Genomic DNA, 11,119 nt, shown 5'->3' on the forward strand with positions numbered 1-11,119 from the left:
TGATTGTGTGAAAATTTCGTGATGAAATCCTATGCCTAAAGTGCTTAAATTGAAATTAGGGACTAAATCAAATAATTTGCAAAATTTGCATTCTAGGATTTTTTAGTATGAAATTTCTTTGGAATATTAATGACGAGGTCTTAAATAGAAATTTGACCAATTTCTAAGTCTATGGACAAAAATTGGGCATGGATGGAATTTTTGGAAAGTTTAGTAGTAGGGGCATTTTGGTCATTTGTATATTAAATGAAATAAAATGGGAAAAATAACACAAAATGATCATCTTCTCCATATTGTTGCCGCCGAATTTTACCTCTCCCCATAGCTAGGGTTTCTTCAACTTTCAAGCTTCATAGTAAGTGATTTCATGCCCCGTTTTTAATGATTTTTATGTTTTTGAAATCCCGGTAGCTCGAATTAACTTATACTAGCAATAATTCAATCTAGGGTTCATATTTGGAAAAATACTCATAGGTGAAATTTGTGTATTTTGGTGTTTTATGATAGAATATGAGGTTTTAAATTATGTTAGACAACTTGTGCTACTCGGTTTTAAGCAAAAACGAGTAAAATGGCTTAATCGGTAAAAATACCTAATAGTCATAAGTACATGTTAGAGTGTGAATTTTATGTTGCCATAGAAGGGAAAAATGATCATCATGTCATAAAAGATAAGAATAAGGGATGAAGTTTAATTCCCGAGCCTAGGGGCAAAAGTGTAATTATGCAAAAGTTTAGGGGCAAAAATGTAATTTTTCCAAAGTTCGTATTAAATGCTGTTTTGATGAATGTATGTATTAAATAAGATTAATTTGGCATTATAGATAAAGAGAAACGAGATTCAAGTCGCGATCGAAGGAAAAACAAAGTTTACGAAGAATGGGCTCGATTGCTAATATTTTGTATTGAGGTAAGTTCATGTGTAAATGTAGTAACATAATTGTCATTTTGAGCAACTTAATATTGTTTATATGATATGATGCTTATTATTATCATGAAATGTTATGTTTCGTGGTTATTGTTGAATAATATGTACTTATGTGAATTACTTGATGAGTATGAACTATCACCGAGTATCGGTTCCGATATTCCGTGGAAGACGGCAAAGATGTGAGATCGAGGAAAAAGCCCGTTTGAACCTTAGGAATAGATTAGAATACAAGTGACATGTCACTAGGATACTTGAGTTCCGAACTCGTTGAGTTGAGTCCGAGTTAGTGAGATGTAACTAGGCATCCGAACTCGTTGAGTTGAGTCCGAGTTCACTTATGGATGCGAACGCTCGTGAGTTGAGTCCGAGTTCACTTATGGGCGGGTTACATGGTAGCTTGGCTACATAAGTTCCGTAGGCTATTGAGTTTGTCTAGCTGCGGGTATGGCACTTACGTTCATAAAATCCGCGTATTCGAATTATATTCCGATGTGTTCAACGGGTGAATCTTAAGTGAATGAGAAGAATGCCTAAAACGAAGGTGAGATATTGGTAAGTGTGGTGAATGAGAAAATTTGACAGGTATGTGCTTAAATCCTCAGGTTGAGAACTTGGTATGATGAAATCGTAGAAAGATATTAAATGCAAATGAAACATGAATGTCTTGGTGTTGTTTATGCAAATGATGTTTTATGTGAAATTTCATGATTATGTTACTTGCTATTTGCATGTGAACTTACTAAGCATCTATGCTTACCCCCTTCTTTTCATTCATTGTAGTTGTTGACAAGCTGACTTGAGAATCGGGATAGGTCGAAGATTCGTCCACACTATCCGAAGGCCTAAATTGGTAAAATGGCTTGTGTGTTTTGAATGTGGCATGTATGGCAAAATACTCACTTTGTGTAAATGATTTTATGATATGGCTATGGTTTGGCAAGAAAGGGGTTTGTAACTAATTAGTCATTGGAATGGCCAATCTAAGTCACATTTGATGTTATGTATGTTTAAAATGCTATTTAGTCCATGAAAATATATAGTAAAGTAAAATTTGCCATAAAACAGAATTTGACAGCAGCAGTGATGTAAATTTGAAAAATCATTAAAAATAGTGGAAATAGAATTAATGATGAGTAAGTTGTGAAATTAAAGCTTGATGAGTCTATTTTCATATGGATGGAACAAAACAGGTATATGAATTATATTTTGTGAGATATTTAAGTTTTGGTGGAACAGGGTCAGAGTGATCTCTGTATCCCCTGTTCTGACTTTAAAAATTCACTATAAATTTTAAAAAAACAATTAGGAGTTTTATCTTACATGTATGAAATCCTTATTGAGTCTAGTTTTATAATAAATAAATGGCATAGTCATTGATACTCTGTACAAGGAGATATCTTATTTGTAATACACAGGGATCAGAGTAGTCGAACCCTGAAACAGGAGAGACTTTAACTAATAAAATGTACTAATTGGCTCGACCAAAAATTATAGAAAAAAATTAGTAAATAGATATATGAGTCTAGTTTCAGGAAAAATTTACGGATCTTAATTTCGAATTTCAGAACTCGAGATATGAATTTTTAAGCGACTGTGATGCAGTTGGCCAGCTTGTCTGGAAATTTTAAAAATAAATTGTTTGAGCTATTAAATTAATGAATTAAGTTTAGTAACACCTCAAGCTCGACTCTGGCGACGGTCTCGGGCATGAGGGCGTTACAGCCAAAGAGCTTGACTCCACCAACATGCCACGTCAGCAACTAGGAAAAAAAATTAATTTTTTAGTGGAGCTATGTAGAATGGCGCCACTTGTATAAATACCAAAAAAATACTACAATTTTTAAAAATATGGGGACTTTAAAAAAATTTTAATTTTTTGGTGGAGTCAATTCATTTGGCCCACTAGATTGCCTGACACCCTATTATTTTTTTAAAACTTTTTTTAACTTTTGTCCTTCATTCATTCTTTCTTTATCCTTATTTATTTTATTATTAATTTTAAAAATTTTGAAATGTATATTTAAAATATTAAATAAAATAAATAAAAATAAAGATAAATTTTAAAAAAAAGTCAAAAAAAAGGACAAAAGTTAAAAAAAAAAGTAATAATGTATCAAGCAATCTGGTGTCGCCAAATGAATTGGCTTCAGCAGAAAATAGAAATTTTTGAATCAAGCTCTTTGACTTCGTCAACTTTTACTGTAGATTTTAAGTTATTTTCGTGTTCAATTAAAAAATGAGTGATTTTAATAATTAATTAATTTTTTTTGGTTATTTTTATAAAAAATCAGAAAAAAGTTGCATGTTTGGCCCAAATGACATAGGAAAGGTCTAATATGCTCCGACTCCAGAGCCTGCCTCATAAGCCGAATTCGGCTTTACCCTGAACGGTGCCTTTCTCATTTGGACATTTTCCGTTATAATCTCAACTCTCAATTTCTTTCTTTCTCTTCTCTCTGTCTTAGGGCTTTAATAAGCGAGGCGAAAATATGGAACACGGTCCGTCGGGCGGTTCGACAGCGATGAGAAGAAGAAGTGGCGTGAGAGGTGGGACAAGGATGGAGTGGCTCGAACATGATATCCTTTGTATCATCTTCTCCTTCCTCGACGTCTTCGACCTCGTTCGCTGCACTGCCGTTTGCAAATCCTGGTACTCTCTCTCTCTCTCTGGTTCTGCTCTCTCATTTTCTCTTTTTAAATTCAAGGATTTTACCTTATTTGCTTCTTTTTTTTGTTTTACTTTTATTAAGGAATGCAGTCATTAGAAAGTCTGAGTTATTGCAAGTATTGTATTTCAAGCTGCGGCGGGATTCTGGTGAGTCTACTTCTTCAGGGCAACGGAAATCAATGGAATTTGGTCTACAAGAAGTAGCCATGAAGTATCATAGGCTATGTTTACAAAGAGGTCGCATCGACATTCATCAGTGGAAAGCTCACTCAGTCGGGTAACGTTTCATTGCTGTTTCCCCGCCACTCTTTTTGTTGAAATGCATGTCCTTTGAATACCAATTTACTTTTCCAAAGCAATTAACTTGTAGTTGCTGCTTATCGTATTGCAAAAGATAGTTGAAACTGGGGCCTTGAAATTTGAATGTTTCTAACTTTGCATTCTGTTAGGGTTGATCAGTGCCGGATGAAGATGGGCTTACTTCTTACTGGCGTTGGTGACAAGGTATACTTTTGTTGCATAATCCTTTTCATGTCAATTCTTTCAATTTAATCACACCTGCTTACATTACCCTGCTCATGCATCAAAAGAAAAGGTATTATTCATGCCAGTTTCATGTGCATGTGATAAGCCCATCCAATACGGATGCTATCCCTTCTACTCAAATTTGAAAACTAGTACCAGAAAGATAATTCCGTGCTTTTAATGAGTCAAGTACGCATTTTGGGTAATTGACTATGGAATATTTAATGTCACAATTTGATTATTTTGGATATATAGAAACCATATAGTTATGGACATGGCAGATGTGGAACATCTACGTCTTTTTGGAAATTGCCTTTCTACTTGGTGATGTTATTAATAGTAACTAGGCACTCCAAACCCAATCCCAAAGTAATGCTTGGAATTCTAATCTCGAGTTGAGGCAAGCTTTAGTTTTCCAATAAAGCCAAATCAATGTCAATAAAAAGTAAAGTGCTGCTCCAAGTTTTTCATGAATCATGATATGCTATTTAAAACTAATATGGATGCCTTTTTTTATAGTAAACTTTATCCTTCTTTTGTGTGAGAGGCTTTTACTTTACCCTTAAGTCTTCTCATGCTTTACTTGGAAACAACTTAACCAGGTCATGCGTCTTTGGTCTTTGGACAGCTACAAATGTGAGGAAGAATATTACATTCCTGATACTGCCTTCCTAGTGGACTTTGATTTCGATGAGAGCAAGGTAAATTCATTCTTTTTTTTTTTTGTGATTAGCTGCTTAGTGTCTCTCCCAGTCTCTAATTCCCCTTGTTTGCTCATCACTATCCTCTCTTTTTTCCAACCATATCTCGTAGATTAGCATGCAAGTGGTCTCAAACATCTACTGCTCTTATTAAGAATTTAGTTCTGCTCATGTTGAATGTTTTCAGATGATTTGGTAACATAAATTCTTTTGAATTATTTCTATGCATTTCTTCCTTCCAGATTGTTGGCTTGCTTGGTAGCCGTGTCGGTATATGGACACGTAATGGGAAAAGAAGTATATTTCCCTCGCGTGAAGGCACATTCTCAAAAGGTTTATGTGTGCGGTATGAAAATGCTCACTTTATGTTTATTGACAGAATTGTGTGGAAAAAATATTCTTGTCTAAAATCTCACTCTTACACCACATTTATCAATTAGTATCCAAGAAAAATAAATACCTTTCTGCTATAGGTACATTGATCCAGATGCTGTCATTGGATGTGAGGATGGAACTGCTCGTGTATTTGACATGTACAGCCGGACATGTTCACGAATTATCAAGTGTGCACTGTGCTTGTAGAATATTATATGTTTCATTCTTTCTTCTCTTCTGAATTCTGATGTTGAAAGCAATCTGTTTAATGCTGCTCGTTGATCTCTACATTGTAGGATGCATGCTGGCCCTGTAACATGCTTAGCTCTGAGCGATGATGAGTTGATTCTCAGTGGGAGCTCTCTTGGTAGTGTCTCAATATCCGATCTTGCATCCGATCAGCGGGTAGCTAGACTGAGGCCAACTGACTCGGCAGGTTAGATAATTAAAAACTTATGGACATCTTGCATTTAACATCACTTTTTTTTTGTTGGTTTTTGCATCTGAAGTGTGAAACTAATTTATTCTTATTCTTACAGGCATAAGGACCCTGTGTTTCAACCCTTGTTCTCATTTAGTGTTTGCAGGGACAACAGTTGGATATACATATTGTTGGGACCTTAGGTATGTTAATTGGCAATTTAGTAGATACAGTCATATGGAGATTACAAGAAATAGTGGTTGAATCACCTTGCTCTTGAATATGCAGGACCATGAAATCTTTGTGGGAGACACGAATAAGTTCAAATGTTCTGTATTCCTTGAGCCACTTGCGGAGTGATAATTCAACCTTGGCTGTTGGTGGAATAGATGGTGTGCTTCGAGTTTTAAATCAGAACACAGGCGAAGTTCTTTCAAGATGTTTAATAGATGATGAGAGGCCAATAAGTTCCGCTAGAAATATGCACGCTTTCATTGAGAAAAAGAAAGGAATAAGGCTACCAGAAGATGCCGAAGTTGACCGGATACCTAGAACATGTCGACCTCCCATAACATGCTTGTCAGTTGGGATGAAAAAAGTTGTCACTGCGCATAATAGCAAGTACATTAGGATGTGGAAATTCAAAATGTAACCGAGAGGTTGTTTTTATCAACTTTAATTGTATATCTCTATTATCCCATCAGAATTAAGACACAATCTCCGTTGTAACCATGCAGCTCCTTCGTTATCTGGGTGGATCTTCCAAGCAGGTAGAGTTCCCACAACTCCTGCTGAGCCTCATGATGTGACCCGCCACCAATCCCATTCCAGAAATTACAGGGCCTTGCCTTCATGTCCAATGAGTGAGGAAGCTTCAACTAAGATTGTAACAACGTCTAGGTAAGGTCTATTTTGGCTCTTTCAGAAGATATGTTAATGTTAGCCAAAGTTGACAGTTATAGCTCCTTAGTCCTTGCCTTACAAAAATGACTTAGAATCTATTGCTATTCAGTTTGATGATGAGAGCTTCCTTTTCTTTATTATTTATGTAAAGATATTTATGTTAGTTCAATAGAGGAATTTGTATAACTCATTCTGATACGATGGAACATGTGCTGTAGCAAATAACATCATTTCTTTTAATCACATGCTCATTCAAAATATATAAAGTAGTTATGAAAAAGTATATATATATATTGATTTCTTTCCCCATGATTATAGAATATTTAAAAAAGAACAGGAATGCATATGTATGTATCTAAGTTATACTTTTTTTCCCTTTAGGTTTCTTTTACCCCCCAACACATGTAACTTCATCAAAACATGCACATCGATTCAATCCAAAACTGTTGAATAGAATTAGCATAGGAGTATTTTTAATATAAGCTGTAGTTTTCGAAAGAGAAAAAAATGTTAAAAACTTGTGTGCTCAGTACTCACTAGCACTAGCAGTAGCAGGTGAGAGCTATGGGACCACCTTGGATAATAGCGTAGATATTAGTGGAAAACACTTGGAATCCTTAATTGCTAACGATCCCTTTCAAACGTTCAATCAAACTCCATTATCACAAGAAAAATATGTTGACAATGGCATCCATTGACATTCTGATAGTGAAACCCCGACCCCCCAAAGTAAAGATGCTATTCTCATAAAATAGAACTTTTAACATTCCACAACCACAAGAATCCGGTTAACTTGTATTGTTTAAGTCTATACAGACAAAATCCGGAGATCAGAAAAAAGGCATCCCATTGCCTTGAATCTTGATTTGATTTAGTTTCCATATTATAGCTCTGGTATGGCAATTAATTTAATGAAGCTGCTTATTTTATAATGCTGACTCCTTGTTTTGTACCACCCATGATATTCCCTTCCTTTCACATTAAGACTAATTAATTAAGGCTTGGAAGTGATAGAAGTAGTAGTAAAATTCAACTAAATAATGGTAGGTAGGAAAGTAATAAATTAATTGGAGCATTTTTAACGTGATATCCTAAACGTATATGCAGAAAAAATAATTATTATTATTATCATTATAAATACAACCAAGAAAATGACGAAAATAAACATTGTCATTGTAGCTTTGCAGGTTGGAATCTCAGTGGGCTCTCCACACTCCAATGATGGTTAAGCTTTTTACATTCAAAATTCGCCTTTCCTCACCAGCCAGCCACCAGGGCCACCCTGGATTAATTTTTACCTCAAGAGAGTAGTTGGCCTTATTTGAGTCCCCATGCCACCCCCATTGAAACTGACCATTGCCTGCTAAATTTTGGAAGTATGGCCCATTTTCCTACATAATTTCCGTATATACATGTGTAGGAAAATCGTAGACTTTTCTCTTTTTAGCTCTCACCAGCAGTGGCTATCTCGTAAATCGACGGGGAACACGAGGTGTCGGCACCACCACATCCCGACCAGCCTTAATCAACTCCAGACGTTCTTTTATTGTTTTATCAAACAATCGGTTCTCAGGATTTTCAGCATAGCAGACGTAGTAACAGCTCACACATGCATGGGGCAATGCCATTGCGATCCTCGTCTGTCAATGCCAATTTTATAATAAATTTTAAATTAGATCAATCATGGAGCTGAGTCATATAATAAACATGCACACATATATTATGCAAGTTGATCACACAATCACAATTTCTTAATTAAAAAATGGGAATAATCCTATAGGAGATGCTAACCATGAGGTATCCAATGAAGAATGCAAGGAGGGAGATGGTGGCAGTGAATGGTTGGTGGACTTTAGCAGTCCAAGCAGCCACCATAATAACACAAATCGAGCCACTGCAAACGCCTGTAAGGAAGCAAATCGCGCTCATCATGTCAGAATCTACAATGGGTTCCATTTCTTCCCTCTCAAAAAGTGCCCAAGTATCTTGTGATGCCCTAACGAAACCTTTTCCATAGGCAGCTATCTGCAGTTAATAGGGTTGGTTTTTAAATAGTTAATAACGTAGTTTAACATTAATCCTTAATCATGGACCACAAACAAAACCAGTTTTCGGATGTTGATTGAAAAGCAAGTAATCCAAAACAGGAAGGGCTCAAATTATAAAAAGATAAAAAAGGAATAGGTTGTTGATAAATACATAAATGGCCTTAGTTCTTAAAAGTAAAAGATAAACATAAAAACATTTGACTGGAATGGATCCTTTTGACCCAAAATTCATCTCAACAATTAATGACAACATTGAAGAATGAAGATAATGGTACTTGAGAATGAACCCTGCAACTAATCCAAGCATATCAAAAGTAATTCTGAAGGGAAGTTCATGACTTGTTTGACTACCTGTACATATGCCCATCCATTTCCATATCTGAAGATGGATTGCATAACGTTGAGACAGCAATGAGCACAAGAGAACATGAATTCATCTTCTCCTTCAAGCAAATTCAAGCCTCTGGCAATAATTCTCATGGCTTCGATTGCTGGCACGAATAAGGAACCAAGACAAGCACTTCCGAGATTCCGGGTCAAGGCTCTTTGGAAGCAAAACTGAGTGTTAGACTGCATTCCTCTTAGATAATACAAAGCAATCACTCTGCTAACAGTTAAATTAACTACATTCCTCATCACTTCAGTTGTCCAACACAAGCTTAAGAGTAATGCAATTATAACCAATGCTGGGTAGTAGAAATTCAAGGCCCCAACTACAGCCAAGATCCATAGGGACATCCACAAGAATCCAGCCCCAAGCATCCAATACGCTGGTTGGTTCAAATCACGGAATTTGTCGACCGGTTCCAGTGATTTCAGCAACACTTTGCAACAAAAACCGACTCGCTGGGAGACCCAACAAGCATACAAACCATTACCAATTGCAAAGGCAATAAAGCAAACCCCAACACCATCTGTGGCGGGCTTTTGGAAGCAAATCAGAAGGATGCCAGCTGATAAAGACATGAAGAAGGTGCACCACAGGATGAAGTAAACCATGATTTGAGGCCATTCCCGCAAAGCCTTTTGCCAAGCAAATGCAAGAGTAATGCTTAGTAAAGATGCAGCTTCAACTTGTGGCAACAAATATTTAAGAACCCTTTCCTCTTTTCGTTTTGCAGGGTTGGATCCATCTATTAGACCTTGGATTCCCTTGAATATAAGAAAGCAGACTAGTGCTATAGCCGCAACCTTATGCACCAAGTACAGTAATAGGGCTAGTTTGTTGGTGAATCTTCTTGAGTTCAGTGTTGTCACTGATGGCTGGCACAAGAAGGGGAAAATAACCAAGAAATTTGAAGTCAATTACTGATTTTTTTCTGCAGCAATTTCAAGAAATTCTTACAACATAGGATGAATTTTTTTTCCCTTCTCATTTATTTCATGAATTTAAGATGCATGTCTCTAACTTCAGTAACATGACATAAATTTCATATTAAATACTAGCTGAAAATAAGCTTTTGCTTTACTTTTTTTTACTGAAAATTCCCCCCCACCACCAAAAAAAAAAAAAAAGAAAACCCTTCTTCTAGTAAGAATGAAGGTGCCCAAAGTTGGATTCTTGAAAGGGCTTACTTGTGGGGTCGGTGTCGAACGAGGCTGAGAACGAGGAGGAGGAGGAGTAGGCTGAAACCGAGAAGACTGAGAAGGGGAAGGAGTAGCAACTCTAGTACCACCATTAATGACAATCCTTAAAGGATTTGTAGGGTTCAACCTCTGCAACATTGAGACATGAAAATGGTCTCTTTCGTCTTCAAATCTCTCTAAACCCTTGCTGTCTTCGACAATAACAGCTCCAACTGGTCCTTTCTCCAAGTCCAATTTCTCTCCCTCCTTCTCCTCCTCTACCACCTCATCCACCCTTTCTTTTCCATCTTCTTTCCTTCCTTCCTTATTTTCGCCTTCCACCACCTGCATCAAAGCCGCTAAAAAGGTAAATTACTAAACAAGAAGGAAAACCCGCCTGCCTTCCAAAGAAAACAAGAAGAAAAGAATAAAGGGGAGTCAACAGTTTTACATGTTCAGTGGCACCCATGGCGGCGATGATGACGTCAAATTCAGGAGACGGCGGAGACGAAGAAAGGGTGACGATCCGAAAACGTGAAGTGTTTATCTATGTCGTTGGATTTTTTGGTTTGTATGATACAGGTAACTACATTGTAATATTTTTCCTTTTTGTTGGTAGGTGATGTCTTAGTGTTTTTTTTTCTGGGGGGTGATGCATTTTGACTGTTAAAAAAAAAAAATTTTCTGAAGGTTACTTTACTGCCATTACTGCTATGCCATTGTTGTTTTTGCCATTTGCCACATGTTTCAATTGAGGCGTACCCACCTTGTTCTTTTAATAACCGCCCACGCTCTATTCTAGAGCGTGGGAAGCACCGAATCCTAAATCGACCGTTGTCATTTTTTGACCGCATCTTTTATTTTACCTTTCTACCCCTCCATGGAGTCCGAAGAAGGCAAGAACTCCAACCCCCCGGAGGGAGGCTCGGGTTTCATTTTTTAATTTATTATTTCTTAAAAGTTCTTATAATATTATATTAT

At 36.6% G+C, this 11,119-nt stretch overlaps 2 protein-coding genes across 3 annotated transcripts; one reads left to right on the forward strand and one right to left on the reverse strand.

The window, feature by feature from the left end:
• Positions 1 to 3,239: 3,239 nt before the first annotated feature.
• On the forward strand, positions 3,240 to 6,767 carry LOC107933948 (F-box/WD-40 repeat-containing protein At3g52030). Of its 2 annotated transcripts, none has more exons than XM_041074361.1 (10): positions 3,240 to 3,581; positions 3,682 to 3,876; positions 4,049 to 4,103; positions 4,727 to 4,825; positions 5,068 to 5,171; positions 5,299 to 5,388; positions 5,497 to 5,636; positions 5,740 to 5,824; positions 5,910 to 6,269; positions 6,359 to 6,767. In XM_041074361.1, the coding sequence occupies exons 1-10, from the start codon at positions 3,421 to 3,423 to the stop codon at positions 6,393 to 6,395; spliced, it is 1,326 nt and encodes a 441-aa protein (XP_040930295.1). In that variant the 5' UTR covers positions 3,240 to 3,420; the 3' UTR covers positions 6,396 to 6,767. The 2 variants fall into 2 exon arrangements, with proteins under 2 accessions (XP_040930295.1, XP_040930296.1); XM_041074362.1 differs by having other exon boundaries at positions 3,251 to 3,581; positions 3,690 to 3,876.
• An 859-nt stretch (positions 6,768 to 7,626) lies between these two features.
• On the reverse strand, positions 7,627 to 10,883 carry LOC107933967 (CTL-like protein DDB_G0274487). The gene is made up of 5 exons (XM_016866288.2): positions 10,590 to 10,883; positions 10,148 to 10,483; positions 8,924 to 9,835; positions 8,316 to 8,549; positions 7,627 to 8,164 (listed from the first exon to the last, which is right to left on the reverse strand). Exons 1-5 carry the CDS (start codon positions 10,605 to 10,607, stop codon positions 7,988 to 7,990), a joined length of 1,677 nt encoding a protein of 558 aa, XP_016721777.1. The 5' UTR covers positions 10,608 to 10,883; the 3' UTR covers positions 7,627 to 7,987.
• Between the last annotated feature and the right edge of the window lie 236 nt (positions 10,884 to 11,119).

This window comes from Gossypium hirsutum, chromosome A08 (assembly GCF_007990345.1).
Source record: "Gossypium hirsutum isolate 1008001.06 chromosome A08, Gossypium_hirsutum_v2.1, whole genome shotgun sequence".
Lineage (NCBI taxonomy): Eukaryota > Viridiplantae > Streptophyta > Magnoliopsida > Malvales > Malvaceae > Gossypium > Gossypium hirsutum.